The following is a 26,837-nucleotide window of genomic DNA, read 5'->3' on the forward strand; positions in this document are numbered from 1 at the left end:
GATGTTGTTATGAGCTCATCGCACCTGAGCCGATTGCGGGTTATTGCGGCGTGCTAGGTGGCCAGCGTGTGCTATAGCTACCCAGTATAAATGAAACAAACAGGGAAGACACGAGACATCGATTTGGAGCATTTCGTAATTTTGCGTTTTGGTCTGCTTCGGCTATGGCTATGACACTCTCATGACCACGCCGCAGATCGTATCTGAGTGCCATCGCAGTCCGTGATGAGCCACCCGCTAGTCTACGATGCAGGGTATCTGCCAACGACCAGGTAAAGGGGCCGTGCGACATCTCCCTCTGCCATCGATGACAAACACTTCCATGTCTGCTTTCGTTCTCAACGTCTTTCGCCACGGTCCTCACGAACAGACTTTCACACACCATTTCATCATCGCATCGAACCCGTACGCCATCACGAAATCAGAAGAAGTTCTGGGTCCTGTCCAACGGCCAAGCCGAACGATCAGGGGGTCTGTCTTTCTTTATTTCTTCTTCGCATCCTCCGCCTCGGCCTTGGCCTTGGCGCGCTTCTCACGCATGCCAGCGTACCGCGCATCGGCCCTCGCTCTCCGCAGGGTGGCGTAAGCGTCCTTCTGGCCCTCGGGCATCTCGCCCTTCTTGACCTCGGAGACGCCGAAGGCGACGCCCGTGCCGGGCTCGACGGGCAGGACGGAACCGACGGACTTGACGATCTTGTCGGCATCCTGCACGAGCTTGAGGTCCTCGGGGTTGGAGTCGAGTTTCTTGTGCTGGCCGGCCTTGCGGGGGAAGAGGATCAGGCGGGCCTTGTATGATTGCAGGCGCTCGACGTTGAGCTTGAGAGTCTCCTCAGAGGTGGTCTGGCGGCGGTGGTCGACGGAGATGCCGATGGTGGGAGCGAGCTTGCGGGGGATGCCGGCGGCCTGTTGGGGAAGTGTCAGTGTTTCTTGTGCTTAGGACAATTTGTCATGTGTGGGTGCGTGTATGTTGTGGGCTCAACATCAAAAGACCTCTCTCGAAATTCAATCATGACCTGCTTCAACCTGTCTTCTGGATATTGGGGGTTTTCGTACCTTCAGCTCCTGCAGAGTAAAACCTCGGCCAGCACGTGCGCGGCGGTTGTACTTGAGGGTCGGGCACTGAACCACGGGGCGCAGACGGTCGACGGGGCGGGGAGCCACGCGGGCGGCTTTGGCGATACGGGCATCTCTACGACGGTGCTTGCGGCCGGCCTGTTCGAAGTGCACCTTGACCCGACGCTGCCAGTCCTTGTGGAAGTGCCCATTCGGGATGATGTTGTTGTGCTTGATCGCCTAGAAGATTTCGAGGTTGCGGTTAGCGAATATTCTGTTGAATCGACAGGCAGGGTGACTCGTTGCGCGGAGGCATTGTTTCACAGGTGCGCACTCACCATCTTGACGACTGGAAATCACAACAACAGGAAAGAGGGACGTTAATTTCGAGGTGATCGTGGAAAAGCGACTGCGGTAGAAGCAGTGATGTCCAAATTCTCAGAAGTGTGAGAGCAAATCTTGGCTTCCAGAAACGGCCTAGTGGATGAGGTGAGTGCGCTAACCTATTTAGTACTAGGGGCTTCTGACCTTTGGCACTCGCAATGCAACAGTCTTTCTTTGTGATCGATTGATTGAAGAGCCTATTGACTGAAGGCTGAGATGAGGAATACTATGTTACAAATCCCGAATCCATATCCTGTGCCTTACTTGCGCCCTGCAACCCCTCCTTGTGCATCTTGTCAATGAGACTTAATGGCTGTACAGTGAATCCTAACCAAGTGGTCGCCTAGCCTTTCCTTCATCACGCATGCAATCGCTGATACCATGAAAACGCAACACATGCGCCCAAGCACCCAAGCCTGTCATGGTCATTCTGCGCATTGATCTCTCGTCTCTTCGTGTCTTTGTGCTTGTACTTATGATTGGCGATCATGGTCTCTGCCACGAGTCGATCCCCAAACCAACTCCTACATCATGTCGCGCCTTCTTTGCCTTGATCGCACCATCATCGAAGCTTCCCCGACGCTTAGCTGGCAGCTTCGCTGGTTTCTTGACGTTGCCGAACAGCTTACTTTGCAACACGTTGCTTGATCGTTCCGCGCCTTGAGAAAGCCGCAAGGATTCTAGGGTGGCTGGATTGTTGCGCAGCATGTCTGTTGCCAATGAACTTGCTTGACTTTGCTGCACGTCGTCATCACTGCGGTACTCCTCTACGTCCGAGACCGAGATGGTACTATCACGGTCATGATGTTCTCGCTCTGCGGACTCGTTGACTAGCTGCGAGCCAGGAGCAGACATCGGGAACTTGGTTTCTGCAAAACCATCTGCCGTCACTGGCCTATTGCGCGCGGGTGTGGTATGTAGAGAGGATAGCGAATGGGCTCCTCGGGTGTGGCCATGCTTCACCTTGGTGACATGAGTTGTCCTAGTCGGGGTAGACGGTACACTCAAGGATTCACCGCTCAGAACCTGGTCCGCAGCGAGGAGCGCCGCGAATGGCTGGTGGCTGGAGGAGCTCTCTGGGAAGCGAGGAGGCGCGCGACGATGAGGAGTCGTGAAAGGATCCCGTGGTGTGGTATAGATGGGCGACTGGCTCTTGAACTGGGTGAAGTGTTCGCGATTCTCTCGAATGCGCTTCTTCAATAGCACATTCTCCTCCAACAGCAGCTCCGACTTGTCTTTCTCAAGCTCGATCAGCTTCTTGGCGCGTTCAAGTCGGCGCTCGACCGTGTTGCGGTCATCCTCCAAGTCTTTGCATGTCTGGGTCAAAGCCTCTATCTGAGCATTTGGAGGGGGTGCCGAATTGCGCGCAGCGACGGATAGGGCTGCACGATGTCTCTGTTCTGCAGCTTGGAGAACTTCGACCTCCTTCTGCTTCATTTGGTGCTCGACCTCGGCCCGCTGCGCAGACTCTTGCGTCTCCATGTCGAGCAGGCTAAACTGCAGTTTGAAATGCGCCGCGGCGGTGCGGGCTTCTTTGACGGCACTGATAAGATCATTGACCATTGACTTGAGTTGTCCAAGGTCTGCACTAGCGATTGTGTCGGCATCTGGGAGCGAAGTACCTGCAGTGTACTTGATGGTCGAGGGCGGGGAAACAAGGAGCGCACTAGATGGCTCATCGCTAAGTCGGCGACCGGGAGAGCGAAAGCGCACCGGCTGCGAGGAAGGTGGAGGTGTCATGCTAGACGACATAGGTGGTGGTGATGCGAGGGCTTTGTCGGCAGGGTTCGCAAGCGGTGAGGACGCAGGCGGGGTTGATGGCACCACCGTATCGCCTGTGGCAGTGTTCATGGCTGCTACCAAGTTGTTTCGCCCAACAAGTGTCGAAAAAGGATGTTGCGCAGTCTGCGACAAGCGGTTATTGGAGGTACGGTGAGCCGTGTCTTGAGATAGAGGTGGACAGCGTTGGAGGTGCCTGGCGCACGGACTTAGACCAACTCTTGCATTTGCTCAAAGCTCGTAGCGTGTGAGAAAGTATCCGGAGGAAGAATGAGGGGAGCCATGTTAGGTTCAGGGTGCCATAACTGATTGTTTTCCGGCCTCCTGACAATGAGAAATGGGAGGGCTGGACAGAGGCTGAAGAGGAGGGGAGGTTGGCTGCGGGCGCTTCAACGCCGGATGCTCTTTAGTGCCACGCTAAAACGCGGCTGACCACGCTCATGCTTGGCACACTCCACCGGTGGTTGCTATGTACAACTTCGGCTTTTGTGTTGACATGAAAGGGGGCCTCCACTACTGACAGTACAGACCAGGCCATCCTGACCTGTGACTGTGAAGTATTGTTGTTTCATCCCTGAGGTGGCCAACTCTCATCCCTTCATGCCTCGCTAATCTTCCCATGACAAACTGGGGTCCGAGCTTTGACCCAACGCCAGCATGGACCAAGGATCCGAACGGAACCGTACCACTGGTACTGGTACGCTACCACGATTGTCTCGTCTCCCAAAGATAGTTCCGCGGGCTTCCCACGACAATTTCAGTCTTCTCCGAGGCTCTGCTGGTGAAGATCCTGTTAAGTCTTCGCATCTGCCGCGTCCATCGAGGCCAAATACATCTAAGATTGCTCAACCGACGCCTCTAGGTGAGAATGTCAACAGATCAGTCCGCGACAAGTACGGCTGGTCAGCCGCGGAGCAATCCCGAACCCGTCACAGATCTCCTGTTCGAGATGCTCTTCAGGCGGCGATGTCAACATTAGACACCACACCTCCAAATTCGGGAACCCACGTGCCCGTCTTCGAAGATGGCGATGAGAACCCTCAAGCCAAGCTTGACACTGCTGCAGACAAGCTTGATATCTCGGAGCTTGGGAAGCGCAGACCAAGACCATCCTTGACTGAGCGGACCATGGAAACTCTATCCGCAATCTCGCCATCTCCATCACCTGTCAGGCGAAGACGGTCCAGCGTAGCTATCCGCGACGGCGCTATGGGTCCTCCGGTACGACCAGCATCTAGTATGCGCAATTCGCGGCCTACAACGCCCGCCAGTGGACGACCGCCATCACCGGTGAAGCACATGTTCAGGCCTCCGGGACGAAGATCGCCTTCCCGGGACTATGCTCTACCTGCTGTACCATCTCCAGGCTCGCTGTACACTCCTCCCAAGGCGTTTGTCAAGGGCGGTAGTGCGCGGTTTGGGCGGTCAGTGCACGCAATCTCGGCTGCAGGCTCACAGTCAGGCAATCAAACCGGAGGCTCAAAAGTCCCAAGCTATGCATCGAAGACCATGAGAATCAAGTCCTCGGGCATAAGTGGTTCCGGCGCTTCGGGTGCACGCGACGGCAAAGTTTCCCTTGACTCGATTTTCAAAGATCCAGCTAAATCAGCCTCGAACTCTGGGGCGCGTTCTTCTGTAAGCAGCGCCGGATTACTTCGACCACGATCACACGGCGAAAATACGATTGCGGCCTCACCACCATCCCGGCTTCGGCCCAAGGTGCTAGCTCCAAGAAACTCCACTCCGACGACATCGAGTGTGAACAAAGCAAAACCTCCCACTCCAACTTCCACCAAGTCATCTGCAGCTTTACGAGAGACTATTGCAAAAGCCAAAGCTGCCAAGCGAGCAGCAATGACCTCTCAACCCAGCGTCGAGGGCAATGCCATGATCACGCCAGCCAACTTTGAAGCCGATGCTTGGCCCGGTGAGCCAATCGAACCAGGACAGTCGAACAAAGGTTTATTGCGAAAGCGTCTTGAAGGAGCTGTTGCATCGGGCAGCTTGAATTTGGCCGCCATGGGGTTTGATACTGTCCCAGAAGAAGTCCTCAGGATGTACGAAAACACGGCATCTTCGGTGGGTTGGTCAGAGATGGTCGACCTCACCAAGTTCAACATGGGCGACAACAAACTTGAAGTCATCTCAGATGACGTCTTCCCGGACTGGTCGACAGATGAGATGTATGAGGACGATGAGAAGACCAATCAATTCGCTGGGCTTGAGATGTTGGATATCCGTAACAATCTCCTTCATTCAGTTCCTATAGGGTTACGACGGATGGAGAGGTTAACGAGTTTGAACCTCAGCGGCAACCAACTCGGCAACGAGGTTCTTGAGACTATTTGGCAGATCCCACAGCTCCAGAGCCTCTACTTGGCAAACAACAAGCTCACAGGCTCATTTCCCTTCAGCGCAGAAGGGACGACTGCGCTTCGAGTCCTTGACTTGTCCAACAACCAGATTGATGGCTTCGAGTTCACACACGGGCAATTGTCATCGCTACAGAGGCTGAACGTATCGTCAAATAAATTGATAAAGCTACCTTGGGTGTCCCTTTCCTCTTGCGAGGAGCTAGCTGAGCTTGAGGCGAAATCTAACCAGATCGGGGGGATAGCATTTGAGGGCGTCAGTGGTGGTTTCCTCAAGCTACGAAACTTGGATCTGTCCTGGAATGCCATTGATGGCCTCGCTGCTCCAGTCTCAGATTTTATCGAGTTGCAGACCCTTCTCTTGAACAGCAACCGTCTGACAGCACTGCCAGCAGCCGAAAAGTGGCAGAAGTTGGTGACGATCCATTTGTCAGAGAACAAAGTGGTCGACATGCCGGCGATCTGGGAATTGCACTCTCTGAAGAACGCCGACCTTAGCCAAAACAACATCAAGGCTATCGACGCTCGGATCGCAACCATGGATGCATTGACTGCGCTTGAACTGGCTGGCAACCCGCTTCGCGATCGAAAGTACATCAGCATGCCAACCTCTGATTTGAAGCTGGATCTGGAAAAGCGTCTAGATCGCGGTGATAATAGCAGAGGCTCGGAGGCAGCTTCTGGAGAGGTTGTGAATGGTGCAGAAGGCGCAGAACACAGCAAATATGCCTTCAAAGCTACTAATGGAGTCCTTGACTTGTCCTCGAAGGGCCTCGAATCTATCAACGTGGATACTATCAATTTCGAGTCGAGCACGGTTCCCATTCATACACTTCGCCTCACAAATAACGAATTCAGCACGCTCCCGGTGGAGCTGCTCTGCCATCCTGCGCTGAAGTGGACGCTCAAGTCTCTGGATATCTCGCACAACCCTCGTCTTCACTCAACAGAATGCCTGACGGATGAAGTTTTTCTGCCAGCATTACGTTCCCTATATGTGGTGTCTACGGGTCTGACTTCCCTCGATGCCCTCACATCACATCTCAAAGCACCCGAGCTGACAGAGCTCAACATCTCATGCCATCGTCTTGCTGGCCATGTGCCCTGGGTTCGAGCCTGGTACCCAAACGTTACTACCTTGCTGGCGTCGGATAACTGGTTCAGTAGTGTGGACGTGGAGGGTGTAAGGGGCTTAGAGGTGATTGACATCCGCAACAATCAGATCGAGCAGCTGCCGCCAGCACTTGGACTATTGGGCAACTTTGCAGACAAGCGCGAAGCTGGACGCTTACGCAGTTTCGAGTCGATGGGAAACTTGTTTCGAGTTCCACGTATTGCTGTCATCGAGAAGGGAACCGAAGCAGTGCTCCGAGATCTTCGACGTAGGGTACCGGTACCCATGGTGCCCGAGGAGTGGAAGGAGGAGATTTAGTGTATAGACAGGCGCAGACTACGGGATTGGAGTGGACGACTTCAGTGTGCTTATAATTGTCAATGTACAAAGACTTCATTCTTCACTACTATCACCGCAAGTTCACCACAACAAATGCCATGCTGGATCGCGTAAATATATTCGCCAATGTCATAGCACCGGACGTACGATTAAGCACCGAATCCTCATAATGGCGAGATTCCATGTCCATGGGTGGTCCGACACCCTCCTTATATCCTCTAAGCCTCGCTGGCAGATAACACGCAAGCATAGTAACCTTGGAAACATGTGGTGCTATGATAGACCAGCAGTGAGTCGAGTCTCCCAAGGGGGAGCGGGGGGAAACAAGGCTCACGGCTCAGGCTCTCAGCCAATCAGATCTCGCATCACTTGGCATGTCATCCTCGCTGAGCTGCGGCATAAATTTATTCAGTCCGTGCCCACCCCACCACCCGCTCTCTTTTGAATGTTCCGTCAGTTGAGAATGGCAGCGGAGACAGCTGCGAAACGACTGAAGATGGATCCCATTCGCATCGGCACCCATAATGGCCACTTCCACGCCGACGAAGCCCTTGCGGTGTACATGCTGAAGATGCTGCCCGAGTACCAATCGGCCGCCCTTGTTCGCACGCGCGATCCCTCCCTGCTTGAGACCTGTCATACCGTCGTCGATGTTGGAGGAGAGTATGACAATGGCAAGAAGCGATATGATCACCATCAGCGGACTTTCAATACCACCTTTCCCAACCATGCTACTAAACTGTCCTCTGCGGGGCTTGTTTACATGCACTTCGGAAAAGCCATCATTGCCCAACATACCCAGCAGCCTCTTGACTCGCCGGATGTCGAACTTCTGTACCAAAAGCTGTACGATGACTTTGTTGAAGCGGTCGATGCCAACGACAACGGCATCAATCAGTACGACCCTGCAGCCCTGGATCAGGCGGGCATTGAGAAGAGATTCAGTGCAGGAGGCGTGACACTGGCAAGCATGGTGGGCGATTTGAATCATGAAGATCCCTTGAATCCCGGCGTTAGTCGCGCTACCGAGGCGGAACCCCAAGCTGAGGAGGACTACCGATTTGGTCTTGCCTCGAACCTCATGGGCACCACATTTTTGAGGAAACTCCATGGTGCTGCTACTGCTTGGCTACCGGCACGCGCTATCGTCAAGAACGCATTTGAGAATCGGGCGCAGAATCATCCTTCCGGCCAGCTCATGACAATTCCTCGCGCTGGCATTCCCTGGAAAGAGCACCTGTACACGATTGAGGATGAAGCTGGCCTTTCGGATGCCCAGAAGGTGCTCTACGTTGTCTATCCCGAGAAGGAGGAGCCGGGATCCAAGTGGCGCATTCAATGCGTCTCTCACAGTCTCTCGAGCTTCCAGAACCGCAAGAGTTTACCTGAGCCGTGGAGAGGCCTTCGCGACTCAGAGCTAGACAATGTTCTTGGTGCTGATGTCGAGGATGGAGCAATGTTCATCCATGCATCCGGCTTCACTGGAGGTCACAAGACAGAAGCTGGCGTCAGAGCCATGGCGGCCCTGGCGCTCGCAGCATGAGTGTCTAGCAAGAATGCGGGTAGATCCCGCGTGGACAACAGAGTGTTGTTTGCAATCCACTGATTGCATCGCATCGTTTTCGAGGCCGATGTCCCGATTGCCTAAACCATCGTGGTCTTTCGTCTTAAAGACGAATTCAGAGCTCCCTCCCGCGGTTCTGCTAAAGGCTCGAATCGTGGAGGATCCCGTCCGAATTGGACGATGACAATGCCGAAACGGCATTTCGCGTTCTGGAACAAGTTCACGCCACAACCTTTGTGGTAGGAATTTGTATGGACAACGAGCGGGTGATGAGGAGATGGTGAATGGTGATTGGTTGGGAGGACAGGGGCATAAAGCCTCGCGGAAGACGGTGCAGCCGTCGAATCCTGGTCACTCCGTTGCTGCGTATGATTGTAGTGGATGGAGGGATTGCAACTATAGATTCCGGCCACAGCCAGGATTCTCTCAGTTGCTTCGACTCTTTTGTAGCGACTCTGACTGACCTCATCTGTCGTTGAGACCGTGACGTCACGGTTACTCCTACGTTGAATGTTCAACTCGTTTGGACTTACTTTACAACAATGCTGGTCTCGTGCTCTCCTTTTTCCGGTTCTAGTCTTGTTAAGAAGACTGTATTTGCAAAAGATATCAAACCACTTCTAGTCTTCCCTGTCCACCGTTTCCCGCTACCATGGCTACGACCGACCAACTCCATGTAGCGAACCTCTTCTCCATGAAGGACGCCGTCTGCCTCGTCACGGGTGGCGGTACTGGTATCGGCCTCATGGCCTCCCAGGCCCTCGCCGCCAATGGTAGGTTCTTCCAGCCCGGGGGACATGTCTTCACGGCTAACGTCTCTAGGCGCCAAAGTCTACATCACCAGTCGACGCAAGCACGTCCTCGACAACGCCGCCAACACCCACGACCCCAAATCCCAAGAGGACTCGTCCCTCAACGGCGAAATCATCCCCATCGGACCCTGCGACGTCACCTCCAAAACCGACCTCGAAAACCTCGTGGCCGAAATCGAAGCCAAGGAATCCCACCTCACCCTCCTCGTCGCCGCCGCCGGCATCGCCGGCCCCAAGGGCTTCCCGGACACCTCGGACGCCACGCAACTCAAAGCCAACCTCTGGTCGGAGAAAGTCGACGACTGGAACCAAACCTACAACGCGGACGTCACCTCTGTGTTTTTCTCCACCGTCGCCTTCCTGCCGCTCCTCCAGCGCGGCGTGCAACGGGGCCACGCCGCCTCCGTCATCGTCATCAGCAGCATGAGCGGCATGATGCGCCACAGCCAGGCGCATTTCAGCTACAACGCCGCGAAAGCGGCGACGGCGCATTTGTCGCGCATGATGAGTCGCGAGTTCGCAAAGACGGGCGTGCGCGTCAACAGCATCGCACCCGGGTATTTCCCTAGTGAGATGACCATGAAGGAGAGTGATGAAAGGAATAAGGCCGAGATGCCGGACGAGAAGGTCAAGGATAAGGGCCATGAGGTCCCCGCGGGGAGGTCTGGGACGGACGAGGAGATGGCCATGGGGGTCATGTTCCTTGCCAGGTGTGGTTATGTTAATGGTGAGGTCGTCAAGCTGGATGGCGGCGTTATGAATGAAGTAGGCGGCGGCTGAGAGAGAAGTGGACTGCTGATTGTTCGTCTTCAGAAGGGCTGGCGTTCCTTAGGAAAGGGGGGGGGGAGGAGATCCCTCCACTGTTGGCCGTGTGTTGCACGAAATTCCATTCGACTTTCGCTGTTAGCCCGCCCTCCTCGCGAAAGCAATATATTCCTTGACGTTACCTCAGATCTGTTCGCTTTGCATGCTCACACTTGCCTCTGACAGCGAATGGGCGTGGGAGCGTGGGAGCGTCCAGAGCAGACGAAAGTGAGGCATTGACGAATTCCCATCTTCTAATGTCACCTCTCACCAGCACCCTACCTAGGTACTCACGGAGGAAGGCTCAACGACTATATAGAAGAATGAAATGAACCTCGCAGTTTCTTGCACGCCAGAGGATTAGGAACATCCTCCTGTCATTATCGTATCAGTCCAGCGATCGAGTATCATAGGTGCAGAGCACGCACCCACCGAAACCACGCACGACACTTCCGCCAACTCAACTATCACCTCTCTACACTTTTCCTTTAGCTCTCACGATTCTCTTTTCGCTGGTAATAATTCCCCTTCCATAACCGCCGGCAAACGGCTCGACGCCGCCAAAATCTACACCAACGTCGTCTCCGGCACGCCCAAATAACTCTCCCTCACCGCTCCTTTCCTCAAGTTCAACACAATCTTCTCCAGATAGATCTCGGGCGAATTGACTCTCCACGTCAACACATGCCGCCCCTCCGTCATATTCCCCAACGTCACGTTGAGTTTCCAAACCTGATCCGCCACCGTGTCGATCCAGCCGGCGGGGGTGTCGCCGGGGATCCTGGGCTCCGGCAGCACGCGCGTCCAGATCGGCGGCTGGGCATCGGCAGTGAGGGAGTAGTACATTGGCAGTGTGGGGTCGGTGTCGAGGCAGGAGGTGACGTAGGCGGTGGCGTTGACGGGGTATTCGGTGTAGTTGAAGAGGAAGATGTCGTACTGTACGAGTGCGGTGGTGGCGGCGGCGGTGGACGGGGGGTTGATGGCTGTGAGGTTGGTGCTGCTGCTGTTGTTAGCTGGTGGGAGAGCCGAAGGAGGCTGTAGGCCTTCGGTTGTGTTTTGAAAGCCTGGCGAGGCCTGTCCTCCTTGCGATGCTGGGCCTTCGTTGATGCGAGCTCGACTGGCCTGGTAAGGGCGGACGGCAATCGACCCTGAATTGCTGCGTGTTGCGAGGTATGGGAATTGGACAAATGCTACTGGCTGTTCCGGTTGATTGGCTAAGATTGTATCGTTGATGGCTTGTGGTGCAGCGCGTTGGTAGTGAGCCGCTTCGATGGAGACTACACCGGCGTCTACCTCAGGGAAGCCGCGGAATGAAGGGGGTACTAGACGGTTCTGAATGGGGAGTCTAATATAGTCCCAGTAGTAGTCACCATCCCACCGAATCTGTACGCACACTGTCTCATTAAACCCGGCCGGGACCTGTGGCCAGTTGACGGTGAAATTCAGGATCTGCTCCGGTCGACGCTGTGTCAAGTTGCCAGAGACAGGGTTCACGGACAACCAGTCGTGCTCCCATTCATCAAGCCACCATCTGACTGGTACGCGATGATCGCCTCTCATGAAGAGATCCACACGCCTGGAGGAGCCTGAATACGGATTCATGGACTGCATCAGAGGCATGCCTCCATAGTCTGAATCGCCGTCTGTCGGCATTACCCGATGCGCTGAAGGATTCCAGCGACCCATTGCCCTAGCATTGTAGGTATTTTCGATCTGGATACCGAGATTGCCAATGCTCTCGTCCATATTCTGGCGTAACTGAACATACGAGAGGTTCGACAGCACGTCTCTAGAAGGAGACTTCCATGACTCTTTGTCATTGACAGGGCTGCTGTACTCAAATTTTGGTTGCGAGAGAATATGCTTCCATTTCCCATCCATCAGCTGATCGTATTCTTCGATGAGGTCAAAATCTCGTCCGAAATCGTCCATCACTCGCTCGGCTACCGCATTGGCTGTGTTGCGGCGTTGTATCGCATATTGGGCGTTCATAGTCTGACCGAGGGTCACCTTGTAGTAGATGTTACCTGACTGAATGGGGTAGTGGAGGTAGTGAAAGAATGTCGCCTGCCGGTCCTTGTCCAATGCTCTATACAACGAATCCTCACGATCGACCAGGTCTTGCCAAGCAGCCAGCATCCGTTCGACTTCGTGATAGTTCTCTAGTGAGAACGTGTCCGACCGAATCATCTCAAACTTGCGCATACCTAGTAACTGATTCCAGTCCATGACCAGCTTAGCGATGTCCACTGAGAGGGCTGGGCCGAATTCGCGAGCAGCCCACAGCTCAAGATAGCGTGGAAGGCTTCCGAATGTAATGCTACTTGCATTCCAGGCAAGGTCCATGATGAAGCCGTAAGGCAGCTCCATGGGCTTGATGTCGGCCACATTGATCACCCATATCTGCCGTGCGCCGCGCATATATGCTTGCGAGAGCTCCTTCAGCACTTTGGGCAGGTGGTTTGTATCTTGCCATTTGTGTGGTCGTGGGGCTCCCACGTACTCTAAGTGGTAATAGACCCCGATGCCACCGCTCCTGGTCACTTCGCCACTGACGTCGACTGGCAGCCGCTGTATGTTGCCCCAGTTATCATCGGTGAACATAAGAGTAACGTCATCCGGAGGTGCAAGACCGGCTGCATAATACGTTGCTACTTCTTTGTAGATAGTCCACAGCTGTGGCACGGCATCAGCTGCACCGTAGTATTTCTGAATGATGGTCCGCTGTGCTGAGAAGACATCTCGGAGAATATCTGTAGCGTTGTCGCCTTCGATGGGGCCATCACCGGCTCCACGCATCCCAAGTGTGACATAGCTGGCATTGGAGACCTGGCCCGCTGCTCTTCGTATGCCTGCATCCATGAACCTGGTAACATTCGCCTTATTTATGCTCCAGTCCCATTCGCCTGTTTCAGATACATTCCACTCGTTGGTTGCTCGCTGCATTGGCTCATGATGGCTTGTGGACACCACAATGCCATATTTCTCGGCCAGCGCCATATTTTCGGGATCGTCTGTAAAGAAAATGTTCCCAGGAGGATTGTTGCTGCTCTTCCACATAGCTGGCCAGATGTAGTTTGCTTTCAACCGTAGCATCATGTCAAAGACGTGAGTATAGAAAGCCGCGTCCAATGGCTGATGTTTTTTGTTATTCCCTTGAGACCACCAAGTAGTCAGAGAAGGTGCCTCGTCATTGATGAAGAGACCTCGGTATCTGACAGAGGGGGGCCCATGGATTGTGGTTCGTGGCAGCGCATAGATCTCGTCGTGCTCGTGCGCGGGCGTATCAGTCCAATAATGGAATGGGGATTGCCCAGATTGCTCGCACAGAGTGTAGACTCCGAACATGGCGCCGCGCAAATCGCTTCCTGCAATGACGAATGCTCGATCAAGGCCTGGAAGCGGGTTTGTCACGACCGCCGTCTGGTAGGTTTCCCATTGATCATCAACATTGGCGAGATCGAGTCTGCCCGCACTTGCTATATCCTGGATGAGAAAGCTCCGACTAACACTGCCAATAATAATGGCCGTAGACGCATTATTGTCGTATATAGTCCTTGACACGTTCTGCGAAGTGACCGTGAATTGAGGGATGCGGACACCCAGGATCTGCTCAAAGTCATCGACCAAGCTGTTCACAGCAACCTCAATGCCAACGAAGTCGTGCGTAGCGAACAATATAGTTGCATTCGAAAGAGCTAAAGCTCCGAAGGAGGGCTCAAAAGCAACGAAGCGTTCCTCCAGAAGAGCAGAAGCAGTCAGTATCAATGCTAACAGTCCACTAATGTAGAGAAGAGCAATCATGGTGACAGATTGCATAGGAGTCTGATCCGAACAGACACATGTCTTGGAAATAGATCAGAGGAGAAGCAACCAAGCTGATGCCAATCCATTTGTTAGCCCATAGACCGAGGGACCGTTCAACCGTGACCTTTAGTATTGTTACAGAGAGCTCTCACCTGACTGCACCTGCCACAATACGCGGGGTACAGGAAGGAAAGGGCATGTGAGGAGCCCTATATGCACGAACATACCCTTCAGGCAATGATATAGCCATCGGCAGTCGTAATGGCACAGCCGGGGAAAATAGGTCACTCAAAACAGATGTTGAGCTGGGGTCCAGCAGGGAGGGGGCGAGCAGCTGATAGGGCCGCCTACAGCTAGTCACGTAGATGTACTTGTCGACATCGCTGATGTACTGTGACGTGTAAGGAACATTTGATGAGCGACTGATGAGGTTGCAGTGGGCATGCACGGCGTGCTGCAACTTGGAGTTGTATGAGGCTGTAGTTTAAATTGCGGGGGGGTTTCGGGGGGGCAAACGGTGCTTTGAGTTAAGCTCCCGCCTGGCTACCGTGGCGCTGGTAAGCCTGGAACTGGCGCAATTTGGCGGGGATGAATACGCAACACATGCAAGGAACAGCAGCACTAAATCAAGCCACCGAAAATTCGTCGATCAAAGCGTCCAATGTAACTTGACACTGCGCACGCCGTTCAGACTACATATTCTGTTGATCGCATCGTCGACGCGGCCACTTCTACTGTCCGACTTACTCTCTTCCACCCACACGACCTGCCCGTCGCCTACGCGCATACGCTCATTACTCTTTTGCTACCCCGCGAAACCCCCACCTGTCTCGGAAAGCTACAGCTACACTCCGCAACCATGTCGGCGGGATCGTGTCTCATCACTGGGTCAGTTTTGCGTGGCCCTTGACAAGTATCTCGTCTAACATTTGACAGTGGCACTGGCTATATCGGTTCCTTCACCGCACTCGCCCTGCTCGAAGCCGGCTATAAAGTTGTCATCGTTGACAACCTCTACAATTCCTCACCTGAGGCTTTGAATAGGATAGAGCTCATCTGCGGAAAGAAGCCTGAATACTACAAGGTCGACATTACCAGCGAAAGTGCTCTCGATGAGGTCTTCAAGAAGCACCCAGATATTGACAGCGTCATTCACTTTGCTGCTCTCAAGGTGAGTTGAACTCCGGCGCAAAGCACATGAGACTGATGAATGTGTCCAGGCAGTTGGAGAATCAGGCGAGATTCCTCTCGACTACTATCAAGTCAATGTCTACGGCACCCTTGCCCTTCTACGCGCGGCTAAGAAGAACAATGTCACCAACATTGTCTACTCCTCTTCCGCAACCGTCTATGGCGATGCCACGCGCTTCGAAAACATGATTCCCATCCCCGAAATATGCCCACTCGGTCCTACGAACCCCTATGGAAACACAAAATTCTGCTCCGAACTCATGATCACCGACCACATCAATGCTGAACGCGCCAACGCCCGCAAGAACAACGACGAAGCAAGTGTGAACAAGTGGAATGCTGGCCTCCTGCGCTACTTCAACCCCGCAGGCAGTCATCCCTCTGCTATCATGGGCGAGGACCCTGCTGGTGTGCCTTACAATCTCCTCCCTCTCCTAGCTCAGGTCGCGACTGGCAAGCGCGAAAAGCTGCTGGTCTTTGGTGACGGTACGTGTATTGTCTCGTTCATGCCCAAAACCCCCGGACTCGTCGGCCCTTACACTCCCCGGCACGTACTTACTCTGACTCCCGAAACAGACTACAAATCACACGACGGCACCGCCATTCGCGATTACATCCACATTCTCGACCTTGCGCAAGGCCATCTTGCTGCTCTTGACTACCTGCGCTCAAACAACCCCGGCGTCCGAGCCTGGAATTTGGGTACCGGCCGCGGTTCGACCGTCTTCGAGATGGTCAAGGCGTTCTCCAAGTCAGTGGGACGTGACCTACCGTACGAGGTGGTCGCGAGGAGAGCTGGTGATGTGCTTGATCTGACAAGTAACCCCACACGGGCAAACAAGGAGCTGGGCTGGGTCGCGAAGCGGACGATGGAGGATGCCTGCGATGATTTGTGGCGGTGGACTGAAAACAACCCCGAGGGCTACCGACAGCAGCCACCCAAACACCTACTCGAGCGCCTAGAAAAGTTGAAGGCTGAGGGCAAGGTATCGATGAAGGACTCTGGCAGTGAGAACGCCTGAGCTTGATGATGGTGTAGAGTCAACGACTGGATGGGATCAAACTCCGCCAGATGACTGTATCGCGCGAGACATGGCATTCCATGCACGCTCGGGGCTAAAGTGATGGGCTTGAGCATAGGCTGGAGGACGACACAATGTCATGCTGTGCTGATTGAGCGAATAGACAGACGAGAGACGAAAGCCTCTGCGATATCATAGACAACCAAATCCATGATTCGAAAGCTACATCTTACTGGCGTCGTCCTGAGTCCCAATATCCGCTTTCCCCCTCGTTTGATACACCCGATGCAATGCAGCGCCTGTATCTTACAAAGGATAGACATCGCGAATCCGGTGTAGCAAATGGTGAGCCGTCGTCAGGCGCACGGCAACCGCGTCGTGACTCCCGTAGAAAGCAGAATGGAAACCCAATGGCCGCGTCTCGCTTGGTCGCTGGGGCCCCAAGCCTTGAGTCTGGGTAAAGAACCCATTGAGTGTTGCTGCAAACGTACGTAGAGGCAATCGAAAGTCTGGAGTAAGGGGCTGGGGTGAGGTGAGGTGAGCACAATGCAGAACATTGACGCGAGAGAAGTACAACACGAACGCCTTCCAGTAAGAGCACTAAGGCAAGCATTGAAGGTTCAGAGGTAAGATTATTAGATGGCTGACAAGTCAACGCCTGTTTTGAGAGCCTGAATGCTACTCATTCTGCCTTTTCTGGGACCGGGCCTGACAGTGGATTGGCCAATATCTTGCCTTGCGAAGTACCAGGTCCATTCCATATAAATCGGTCAGACTTTGGTTATGTAAGCCGGAACGTGACTGGCTATATGAAGTGAGACGTACGATCAACAAGTCGAGGCCAGTTGAATCCTGATGGTGCTCTCGTGCTCTGATCGAACTCTTGCACAAACCGCGCAGAGAATCATTGCTCCTCTAGATGCTGAATACCTCTGCCTTGTGCATATGTGGTGAGCAACTCGCGGTTTATGGGCAGCTCTAACCAGCCACTCAGTCCTGGCTCTGCACCTTGTTGTCACCCTTCACCACATCCGAGTAACTGGGCGGCGCACCCTGCTCGCTAGTGCCAGCTCCCACACTCGGCCCACTCGGCTCTGGCCTGGAGTGCTGTGGAACCTGTGGTGCCGCAGAATTTGGCTTGGGCTGTCTTTGTTGGCCACCCTGAGTGCCATAATCGCGAGGTTGGCCGGGCTGGTGCGAAACGTAGTAATATGTGACTCGGTTCTCGCTGTCTGGCAGATGCTCATAGTCGTACTCTTCTTCGGGGAAGCGAGCAATAATATACCAGGCATGCAGAAGGCCGGGGATGTAGCCGAGAACACAGAGCAGGATGTTGATGAGGCTGTCGGCGCTGCAGATGCCGCGCTTGACCCAGACGGCGAGAGGAGGGAAGATTATGGCCAACAGGCCCAGAAAGATGTCGCCGCACGTCATTTTGAAGGTGAGCTCGTGGGAGGGAGATCGAAAATGGTTGAGAATTGCTTTCAGATCGAGGAGACTGCGTTTAAGAGGATGAATGCGGTTCAAGCAAGGAGAGAAAGAGTGTCGCCTGACGATGGCTGAGCAGAGTTGACGCGAGCATGGAAGGTGACGTATCGCCTCACGTGACTCACATTCGAAAGCACTTTAGGGTTAGGGCTGTGATGGTGGAGTCCTGCCATCCTCAGTTGTACCGAGGCTCCGATTCCCAGGCCCCCGCATCATCTCCGCCCTGCTTGCCCAAACCCATCTTAGCACCCTTCGCCAACTCGCGACCACCTTAGACCTGATTACTTTTCCTGCAGCTGACAAGAGGCCGACACGCAGAACCTCGTATCGATATATCCTCCAGGACCGTCACTTTGACTCTTCCTCGAACTCTCACCTCACCTTTACTGCTACCTCAGCAACGACGTCTACTACCTCGGCCCAAGATGAGTGAGAAGGCTACACCGTCGCAGCTCGACCCGACTCTGCCTCCTAGTGAATCGCAGAGCGGAAAAGCGCAGCCTTTCGACCCTTCGCAACACAGAGGCATCTCGCGCCTCCCTAAAGATGTCAAGTCCAGCCTCTCCCGGGCCGATGAGTTCATTCTCCGTTTGTCCAGGTATGTACAGCATCTACTCGGCAAATACTTCTTCTAAGCTCGCATAGAACCATTAAGACATCTGCCGGCCTCTCTTCCACTCTCTCTACCATCAATTACTCGCTCTACCTGCTCGCGTACCTCCACCAAGCCGCTCCTTCGCGCGCCGCCCTAGTTGCCAATATCAGCAAGCTCATTGGACGCGATATCAAGATTCCACCGTCTGCACTTGTTGCCGGCCCTTCCCCACTAGTGCCTCTGGGTGCCATGGTGGCTGACTTCCGTGCCACTCTCCGCCTGACGGGCCTACTGTCGCTATACGCATTGCTCAAGTCGCTACTTAACCAGAAGGGCGGCGATCCTCTTAAGCACAAGATCCTGCTGGCCCAGTGTGCGGGATACATTGGGTTTCAGTTCACCGAGAACGTGCTGGTTCTCACCAACAAGGGTGTGCTGAAGGGCGGTCTGGTTGCGAAGATGGGCGGGCCAGCCACTGCGATGAAGTGGGCTTGCCGAAGCTGGTTGGTGGGCGTGAGCACGGATTTCCTCAGGCTGTGGCGGGATGCGGCTTTGATGCGGGAGCGCAAGTCCAAGGGCGATAGCATCAGTGCCAAGGAGCAGGAGGACTTCGATCGCAAATGGTGGAGCGACCTGCAGGTGTGCACAGCTTGGCTACCTGTGGCAATCCACTACAGCGTTGAGGGCGGCTTGACGGGTATGAACTCGGGCATCGTTGGCTTCTGTGGTCTGATGGCCGGCATCAACAATACCAGAGCAGCATGGCGGGCGGCTTCCTAGGCAAAGCCAGTGCTGTCGGACTACGCAAGGTAAACGAAAGAGGACTTGTGCAGGATCTGTTCACCTGACTAAGAAATGCATGTTCCATGCCTTGGCACATCGATCAAATTGCGCGCGAAGCCGTACAGTGGCTTGGGAGGATATCCAGGACTGCGACGAATGGGAATGTTGTTTTTGAGAGTACCGTGTTACAATACCCGCAGGCGTACTGCTTTGCTTCAGTGAAAACATCTGTTGATGATCTGAGCAATTTCAAATCCAAAATTCCTTTCTTCAACAAACCTCTTGCCATCTATCTACCCTACTCTACTCTATTCTACCTACACAATCTCACCCGGCCTCGCCGCCGCCGCATCATCCAAAACCTCCTCGATGCTCCGAAACTTGATGCCCGGGAAGTACCTAGCGCGATCCCTCTCGACGCGCTCCCTCGGCAGCAGCGACGCCCCCGAGTACGTCAACAACTCAAAATACCCCACCAGCGCCTCGTCGGCATTGCCCGACAGGACATGCCTCACCGTGTCCGCCAACGGCTTGACCGTGCGCTTCCAGGCCGGATCCCGCTCGCGCATGATCTCAAACAGCTCGTTCCACGACACCTCCTGGCCCGCGACGTACGTGTACTGCTCCCAGGGTGCGGTGCTGTCGAGTAAAGCGGCGACGGCGCGGGCGACGTCGCGCACGGCGACGACGCTGAAGCGCTGCGTGCCCGGGCCGTAGATGGTGAAGGTCTTGGTGGCGTGGTCCATGGGCCATAGGGGGCCGATGTCGCGGAGATGGCGTTGGGATTGAGGGACGATGTAGTCGAGGAACCAGGAGTTTGAGATGATGGTCCAGCGGATGGAGGGGTCGGCGGCCTTGAGTGCGCCGTGCAGGGTTTGGGTGTGCTCGTGCATGGGCATGGGCTGTTCCGGGTGGTCTTCGGCGTTGAGGGTCCATTCTGAGGGGATGAAGGTTTTGCAGCGCGTGGATTGCTGGATGGCGGAGAGCATAGTGAGGTGGAGCCGCGTGGTCATTTTGGGGTCGAGGAAGTCGGCGACGGTAGAGATTAGGGCATCGGTGTCGGCGAGGTTGGTGATGAGGGAGGCGACGCTGTAGTCGGTCTCGCGCTGCTCGAGCTTGATGTTCGGCTTCGTCTTGCGGGTGAGCACCACTACTTCGTGTCCGTGGTTGGTGAGCTCCTCGAAGAGGTATTGGGCGACATTGCCCGTGCCCGCGACGGCGACCTTCATGTCGTTGGTGTATACTTTGGTTTAGGCTGGTCTAAAGTGAAGGATGTTTGGTCAGTGAAGTGCTGTGGGTTAGCATGTAGCCATGGGCCCGGCGACTGCTTTATACGATGAGCGTCTACGGCATGGCTCTCAAGATTTTGGACAGGACTTTGATAATTGACTAGCCTTGCGCGCAGCCATGGGGAGTGCCATGGCTCTGTGGTGATCCCAACAGAGATCTTAATAATCCATCGTCCCCATGAACGACTGCCAAGGACGGTGCGAGGGATTTGACGTTGACTACACAATGCCTGATGCCTTTGACCTCGAGATCGATGTTGCGCGACGCTCCTCTTTGTGGTACTTGGTACGACAACTGACGGGGCTTGGTCGACCGTTGGGCTACAGACCTTACGTAACGCCAGGCGTTGCAGTGATGTTGTTTCCGGATTTTCGGACTCTTGAGAGTCCGGTTCTCAGGGTCTACTTTAAGTGCCTGGAATAGAACCTCTCGGACGAGAGAAAGCAGACGATCGTTGGAGAGGAAAAATGTGAAGCTCTGAGATGATGACAGCGTTCTCGGCCGGGTCAAGCAAAGCTGCAAGTCTCAGGGCGCCAATTGACGCCGACGGCTCGAGTGAGGACCATCTGGCAGAACGGGCAATTTGATGCATTGCAAGCAATCGTTGGGGAGGTACCAGAAGGGCAAAGCGGCCGCTCTTCCCTCATCAAGAACATCGCCTGTCCGCTCGGGTTGCCTTCTTTTGAGGTTGTCTCGACCCCTCACTCACGCCCTCGCTACCCTATGGCAGGCGGCGTTAAGGTAAAGTGCGATGTCGCCGGCGTGGCAGACGTGTCTGTCGCCAATATGCTTGTGAGTCACCGCGCAGAAAGTGTACGGGGTGTACATCATGGCCTGTAAGGAAACCTATGAGGCGTTCATTGGTCCAGAGCACGACAACACCGACACAGGAGCGCCACGATTTCATTGATATAGGTACAGGCACAACCACTGCAAAGCTGTGGCTTGCTCTTTGTTTTCCCACACCCTACAAAGCAGCATCAAACTACGAGGATGCCGCAACTTGTCTGGCTGGTGACCGGATGTTCCTCTGGCTTCGGCCTGCAATTCACTCACTCCATTCTTGCTCGTGGCGACCTCGTTATCGCCACAGCTCGCAACCCGGCTTCCATTCAGCACCTTTCCTCGCTCGACGGTGTCAGCGTCCTACAACTTGACGTCACGTCACCACAGCACGAGATCGATGCCACAATTGCCCATGCTGTCGCCATCCACGGCCATATCGATGTGCTGATCAACAATGCCGCCCATGTCCAATTGGGCGTCTGGGAGGAGCTGGAGTACGAGGACTGGACCCGACAATTCGAGACCAACGTATTCGGAACGATCAAGGTGACCAAGCCTGTGCTATCGCATATGCGGACACGCAACCAAGGCACGTTGGTTTTTGTGTCCAGCTTGAATGGGTTCGTTGCACATCCCACGGTCGGTCCTTACTCGGCTAGCAAGCATGCCTTGGAGGGTGAGTCTTTCTCGCGAACGATCCTGGCAGGTGAACGAGCGTGCTGAGTGGCTCTAGGTGCTGTAGAATCTCTGTCCCACGAAGTGGCCATGATGGGCTCCGGTGTCAAGACGCTGCTCATTGAGCCCGGCCGCTTCCGCACCGAACTGCTCTCCTCCAGCAACTTGAAGGTCAAGACCGCTGAGTCGACCAATCCCGAATACACCAAATTCTACAAAGAAGTGTTTCCTGCCGTAAGCAATGAGAGCGGACGGCAGCCGGGCGATCCGGTGAAACTGGCATCTATCGTGTTGGATCTGGTGCGAAACGAAGGCATTGCTGAGGGAAAGAATGTCCCTCTGCGTATCTTGCTCGGCAACGATGCATGGGAGGAAGTTGGAACAAAGCTCAGGAGCACGCTCAAGTCATTCGAGGAGTGGGAAGGGGTTACCAGGAGCACAGATTTTGATGCGTGAGATTGCATGTGCCAACAACGATCGCTTCACATAAAGTACCAAAGACGAGGGTGAGGGACACATCCAGAATCGAGACCCATAAGCACTGTTAGAAAGGATCTCAAGCTAGTTGACTCTATGCCGTCCAGGTCTGGGAGGAACAGGCCGGAGATGATACCACTTTAAGTCCGATCTTATCAGATGGCGAATTTCCAGATTCTCCAGATCCTCGTACTCGCGCTCTACCTCGCCGCAGCCGCGTTTCTACCCTTACTCAATCACAAGCCCCCGATGCCTACCTCTCCACATTCATAGCCGCTCTCAAAAGCGCACTGAATTTTCCAGTGGGCCCAGAAACCATGGACGAAGAAAACACCCCCCTCACGGCCCTCTGCGCCATCTGCCACGTCGGCCCCCTCAAGTACACGTGCCCGCGCTGCAGCATCCACACCTGCTCGCTCCCCTGCGTGAAGCAGCACAAGACCCGCGCCCCTTGCTCCGGCGTGCGCGACCCCACGGCCTACAAGCGGCGCAGAGACCTCGTCTGCGCCAGCAGCATCGATTCCGACTTTAATTTCATCACGTCGCTGGAGCGGTCGTTGGCGCGGGCGGAGCAGGAGCAGGAGCAGGGGAATGAAAACGGTGATGGTGGGGCGTTGAGGGTGTCGGGTGCGAGCAGAGCGAAACAGACGGACTCGGCGAGGCTGGAGAGGCTGGTGAGGGAGAGTGGCGTGCTGTGGCGGCGGGCGCCGCGGGGGATGAAGAGGAGGAAGGAGAATGAGACGAGGGTCGATCATGGGGGCGTGATGTGGACGGTGGAGTTCTTGCTGCCGGATGGGCGGAGGAAAGTGGGTAATGTGCTGGAGAAGAGTACGGTGCGGGAGGCGTGGGAGGGTGTGGTTAGGACGGCGCCGGCGCAGAAGAGTCTGGGAAAGAGGAAGCGTGGACCTGTTGTGCGGCAGGCGGGGGACGATGGTGCCCCAGGAAAGAAGCAGAGTGCCGTTCTGGAGGCCTCGGAACGGCAGTCTGAAGGATCTGACGCGGTGCCTAAATCCCCCAGCCGAGAGGATGCTGCTGTCGACGGCCCGCAGGCCGCTGAGTCGCATCTCGACTCGGCTTCGTTGATCACGTTCGAAAACAGCCACTTCTACCTCCTTCGACCGAACACGCCCTCGAAGCTCAAGGTGCTGAAGCACCTACAGCCCAGCGACAAGATTGTGGATATCTTACGAGGCCGCACAGTCATGGAGTACCCGACGCTCTACGTCAAGAACGAGCCACCAGATGAGTTGCCTGCGCCGTGCATGACTGAGGAGCGGTATCTGCAAGAATTCGGCGAAGACGTTGTCGTGCCTTCTGGTGACCGAGCTGCATCGAAAGAAGAAGAAGAACAAGGCGATGAGGGCGAAGAAGGGGAGATCACAGAGAACAAGGACCTCAAGCAGGAGGCTGCCGATCTGCTCCATGCACTGGGTGATCCGAGTAAAGTGCTGTCCGTCTTGCAGCAGGACGTTAAATCATGAATCATGAACACTGCTACGCCCAAGCTCTAGATCTTTCCTCTTGTTCTTTTCTCAGCCCAGCTTGCCCGGCACAAATGGATGCCCTGCACTCAGCCCGCCGCAGACCGCCCACGCCTGCCCATTGACATAGCTCGCTTCATCGCTTCCCAGAAACAGCGCCACACGCGCCACCTCGTCCGGCACGGCGCCCCTCCGCAGCGGATTCAGCTGCCCGATCTTACTCTGCGTGCCCCGCGCCCGTGCCTGCTCGTACATGGGCAGCGTCATGCCCGTCTCGATGACGCCCGGACAGATGGCGTTGACCCGCACGCCGGTGCCCGTGAGCTGATACGACATGGTCTGCGCCAGACTCACCACCGCCGCCTTGCTGGCCGAATAATCCGTGCTGCCCGCGTTCGAGCGCAGGCCCGCCACGGACGCCGTGCCAATGATACTCCCGCCGGGAAACTCCTTGCCGGGACCCGTCTTCTGCATCGCCAACGCCGCGTGTTTCGCGCACAGGAACACCCCCAAAGCATTGACGCGCATCGTGGACATGAATCCCTCGGCACTGATGTCGGCGAACGTCGCGGGCGTGCCCACGATGCCCGCGTTGGCGAACATGATGTCCAGGCGGCCGTGGGTGGCCAGCGCGTCCGCCACAACGGCCTGCACGGCGGCTTCGTCGCCGACGTCGAGAACCCGTGTTACGACGTCCACGTCTGGGTAGAGCTCGCGCATTTCGCGCTTGTGCGTTTCGAGGTGCGTGGAGGAGGCGTCGCAGAGGTAGACGGCGCGGGCGCCGTTGGCGGCGTATTGGTGGGCGGCGGCACGGCCGATGCCGATGGGGGAGTTGGCGCCTGTGACGATGGCAACCTTCCTGGAGGGGTTGTGTCAGTCATAAAAGGCACGGGGTGATATGGTAAATGGCTGGGAATGGGTTTAGGCCTTACCCCTCTACACGCTTGCCTGCTGAGGGCGGAGCGACATGTCGTATGCGTGGTATGCCCTCGAAGTCGCCTTCGGAGGGGATGCCTTGCACGAGTTGTTGCGAGAGGGCATCGAGACGGCGTTTTCCTGCTCGTGACATTGTGGGCTGTGCTCTAGCTTCACTTGACTCGCTCGTGGATGCGGCGGAGAAGTCGTCGGATGATGGCAGAAAGGTCGTCAACTTGCAAGAGGTTGCGACCCAAGTCGAGCGAGCTGATAGCGAGTGTTGAGTGCTGCTCACACGAAGTAATAAGCAATACCTTATGAGGACGTTCGGTACCGAGCAAGGCCTCCACTCCAGTCTGGAGAAAGGCGCAGTCCCAGGGAAATCTGGGGAATAGCTGAGGTTGCGGCGCTGCTAAGTTGCCGAGGTACGCGGCCCAAAGTGGAGTACACTCTACTTGTACTGCCTGCGAGGCTGTCTGAAGAGGGGGCGAGGAGCAAGGGACAACTGAGTTTCATGCCATCGTGCAACAGACGGCTGATCATCTGGGATACAAGGCGTAAGTAGGCATATCAGATGGTTTAAGAAAGGCTATACAGTATCTTTCTGCAGAGTTGCTGTCAACCCGTATACCGATTCGCCGGCAGTCTCAACTATCCTCCTCAGCTGCCGCTTCTGCTTGGTTCATGGTCTGCTTTCACTTCTTTCTTTGACGCCGGCTCGACTTGGCGGTAGTGCTTTCCACGGCTTGTTCGAGGGATACGGGCCTCGAGCTCGTGTGAGAACCCAACAAGACATTGACGACATGTTTCGCAGCAGCGCCGCACTTTTGTGTGAGCACGGTTGGGAGGGAGAGCGTCCGGAGCGTAGGGATGATATAGCCTATGCAACTCATGGCTGACGACCGCGGTATCGCAAGGGCCATGTTCGATAGCGACATGATCTTACTTCTCTGAATTCCATCTAACCAAGGGCGATCTTGCTGTTCTGTGTAGGACTCTGCAAGAATAGGCAAACCCCAGCTTTTGCCCAGAGCTTGGGCAAGTACAAAGGGACATTTTCAAAACGAGAGAAAGACGGAGGACCGTGCTGTAGCAATTGGTGGTAAGTATAGAAGCCCTCTTGCTTTACGACTTTGTAAGGTCTTTGTCTCCGGGTCAAGTCTTTGGTACCTAGACTTCGGGGGACATATGGTACCTAAGGGAGTGGCTGGCAGTCCTTTGTTTCCACAACCCGCTGATCGAACCGTGGTTGATCTAGCACAATGCCTACTAGCACGGCCGACCTGGTGTAAGTGTCCAGCTTCTACTTGCTGCCACATTTTGTAACAAATCCCGTTGGTGAAAAGAAAAAACCATGTCTCCCACAAAAATGAGCAGTCATCACTGCGACCGATGTAATCTAAGTTTCTCGAAAGAGTCCAAGTACACAAAGCATATGCAGTGGTATCACGGCAGCTCCTTCGACGGAAAAGCGTCTCGAAAGGGCTCAGACAGCGGCTGTGGCGCATCGTCTAGGGGATCACGGAACAGACGCGCCGTCGCTGACGAAGTACGGTGGAAGAATGCATATGGAAAGGGCGTCCGACTTGGCGGCAGAGATGCAAGCAGTATTCCGTGGAGGGAACTTCGCTTGCTCGGTCAGATGGAGCTTACTAGAGTCTATCGTCGGCTTGAGAGAAGTCGTCGTGAGGATGCGATGGAGACGGCTGGTGAATTCAGGTGACGGTCGTTCCGGCAACCTTGCCTCCGTACACGTCCTCTGTACTAGTATCATGAAAGATCAGCATTAGACCCCAAAGCTTTGATTGGTAGCAGTAAAAGTACCTGGCATTGAGCAGTTCCTGAAAATTCTACATGACCCAAGACTACCAGCGTCTTCCTTTAGGTCTAGTAATTGGATGGCTATCTACAAAGTCTGGTAGACCTGGGCAAACCTACTCCTTGCCCATAGCCTCTCGCCGTACTTCCCAAATCACGGCACAGAATCACGTACAAAGGACGCAAAGCAGGTTATAATATTGCGTTGCCTTTGCAGGCGCCGCGGTTGTGGAACAGCGGCTGAGATTCAGAGAAATACACCGCTTCAAATACTAGTAGCGTGGACAG

The 26,837-nt window shown here is 55.0% G+C and overlaps 12 protein-coding genes across 12 annotated transcripts; 7 read left to right on the forward strand and 5 right to left on the reverse strand.

The window, feature by feature from the left end:
• Positions 1-483: 483 nt before the first annotated feature.
• HMPREF1541_04125 (uncharacterized protein) lies at positions 484-3,288 on the reverse strand (the record flags this gene model as incomplete). The annotated part of the gene is made up of 3 exons (XM_008718471.1): positions 484-903; positions 1,054-1,293; positions 1,966-3,288. 3 exons carry the CDS (start codon positions 3,286-3,288, stop codon positions 484-486), a joined length of 1,983 nt encoding a protein of 660 aa, XP_008716693.1.
• Positions 3,289-3,873: 585 nt separating this feature from the next.
• HMPREF1541_04126 (uncharacterized protein) lies at positions 3,874-7,020 on the forward strand (the record flags this gene model as incomplete). Its single annotated transcript, XM_008718472.1, has 1 exon — positions 3,874-7,020. The coding sequence occupies one exon, from the start codon at positions 3,874-3,876 to the stop codon at positions 7,018-7,020; it is 3,147 nt and encodes a 1,048-aa protein (XP_008716694.1).
• Positions 7,021-7,504: 484 nt separating this feature from the next.
• HMPREF1541_04127 (uncharacterized protein) lies at positions 7,505-8,584 on the forward strand (the record flags this gene model as incomplete). The annotated part of the gene is made up of 1 exon (XM_008718473.1): positions 7,505-8,584. One exon carries the CDS (start codon positions 7,505-7,507, stop codon positions 8,582-8,584), a length of 1,080 nt encoding a protein of 359 aa, XP_008716695.1.
• Positions 8,585-9,257: 673 nt separating this feature from the next.
• Positions 9,258-10,197, forward strand: HMPREF1541_04128 (uncharacterized protein; the record flags this gene model as incomplete). Its single annotated transcript, XM_008718474.1, has 2 exons — positions 9,258-9,378; positions 9,428-10,197. The coding sequence occupies 2 exons, from the start codon at positions 9,258-9,260 to the stop codon at positions 10,195-10,197; spliced, it is 891 nt and encodes a 296-aa protein (XP_008716696.1).
• A 591-nt stretch (positions 10,198-10,788) lies between these two features.
• On the reverse strand, positions 10,789-14,025 carry HMPREF1541_04129 (uncharacterized protein; the record flags this gene model as incomplete). Its single annotated transcript, XM_008718475.1, has 1 exon — positions 10,789-14,025. The coding sequence occupies one exon, from the start codon at positions 14,023-14,025 to the stop codon at positions 10,789-10,791; it is 3,237 nt and encodes a 1,078-aa protein (XP_008716697.1).
• An 862-nt stretch (positions 14,026-14,887) lies between these two features.
• On the forward strand, positions 14,888-16,241 carry HMPREF1541_04130 (uncharacterized protein; the record flags this gene model as incomplete). The annotated part of the gene is made up of 3 exons (XM_008718476.1): positions 14,888-14,916; positions 14,965-15,199; positions 15,249-16,241. 3 exons carry the CDS (start codon positions 14,888-14,890, stop codon positions 16,239-16,241), a joined length of 1,257 nt encoding a protein of 418 aa, XP_008716698.1.
• A 990-nt stretch (positions 16,242-17,231) lies between these two features.
• Positions 17,232-17,675, reverse strand: HMPREF1541_04131 (uncharacterized protein; the record flags this gene model as incomplete). The annotated part of the gene is made up of 1 exon (XM_008718477.1): positions 17,232-17,675. The coding sequence occupies one exon, from the start codon at positions 17,673-17,675 to the stop codon at positions 17,232-17,234; it is 444 nt and encodes a 147-aa protein (XP_008716699.1).
• Positions 17,676-18,154: 479 nt separating this feature from the next.
• On the forward strand, positions 18,155-19,104 carry HMPREF1541_04132 (uncharacterized protein; the record flags this gene model as incomplete). The annotated part of the gene is made up of 2 exons (XM_008718478.1): positions 18,155-18,327; positions 18,375-19,104. The coding sequence occupies 2 exons, from the start codon at positions 18,155-18,157 to the stop codon at positions 19,102-19,104; spliced, it is 903 nt and encodes a 300-aa protein (XP_008716700.1).
• A 320-nt stretch (positions 19,105-19,424) lies between these two features.
• HMPREF1541_04133 (uncharacterized protein) lies at positions 19,425-20,336 on the reverse strand (the record flags this gene model as incomplete). The annotated part of the gene is made up of 1 exon (XM_008718479.1): positions 19,425-20,336. One exon carries the CDS (start codon positions 20,334-20,336, stop codon positions 19,425-19,427), a length of 912 nt encoding a protein of 303 aa, XP_008716701.1.
• Positions 20,337-21,390: 1,054 nt separating this feature from the next.
• HMPREF1541_04134 (uncharacterized protein) lies at positions 21,391-22,314 on the forward strand (the record flags this gene model as incomplete). Its single annotated transcript, XM_008718480.1, has 2 exons — positions 21,391-21,859; positions 21,917-22,314. 2 exons carry the CDS (start codon positions 21,391-21,393, stop codon positions 22,312-22,314), a joined length of 867 nt encoding a protein of 288 aa, XP_008716702.1.
• A 338-nt stretch (positions 22,315-22,652) lies between these two features.
• HMPREF1541_04135 (uncharacterized protein) lies at positions 22,653-23,816 on the forward strand (the record flags this gene model as incomplete). Its single annotated transcript, XM_008718481.1, has 1 exon — positions 22,653-23,816. One exon carries the CDS (start codon positions 22,653-22,655, stop codon positions 23,814-23,816), a length of 1,164 nt encoding a protein of 387 aa, XP_008716703.1.
• Positions 23,817-23,867: 51 nt separating this feature from the next.
• HMPREF1541_04136 (uncharacterized protein) lies at positions 23,868-24,885 on the reverse strand (the record flags this gene model as incomplete). The annotated part of the gene is made up of 2 exons (XM_008718482.1): positions 23,868-24,675; positions 24,749-24,885. 2 exons carry the CDS (start codon positions 24,883-24,885, stop codon positions 23,868-23,870), a joined length of 945 nt encoding a protein of 314 aa, XP_008716704.1.
• Between the last annotated feature and the right edge of the window lie 1,952 nt (positions 24,886-26,837).

The sequence above is a fragment of the Cyphellophora europaea genome (genome assembly GCF_000365145.1).
Source record: "Cyphellophora europaea CBS 101466 unplaced genomic scaffold supercont1.3, whole genome shotgun sequence".
In the NCBI taxonomy this organism is placed as follows: Eukaryota; Fungi; Ascomycota; class Eurotiomycetes; order Chaetothyriales; family Cyphellophoraceae; genus Cyphellophora; species Cyphellophora europaea.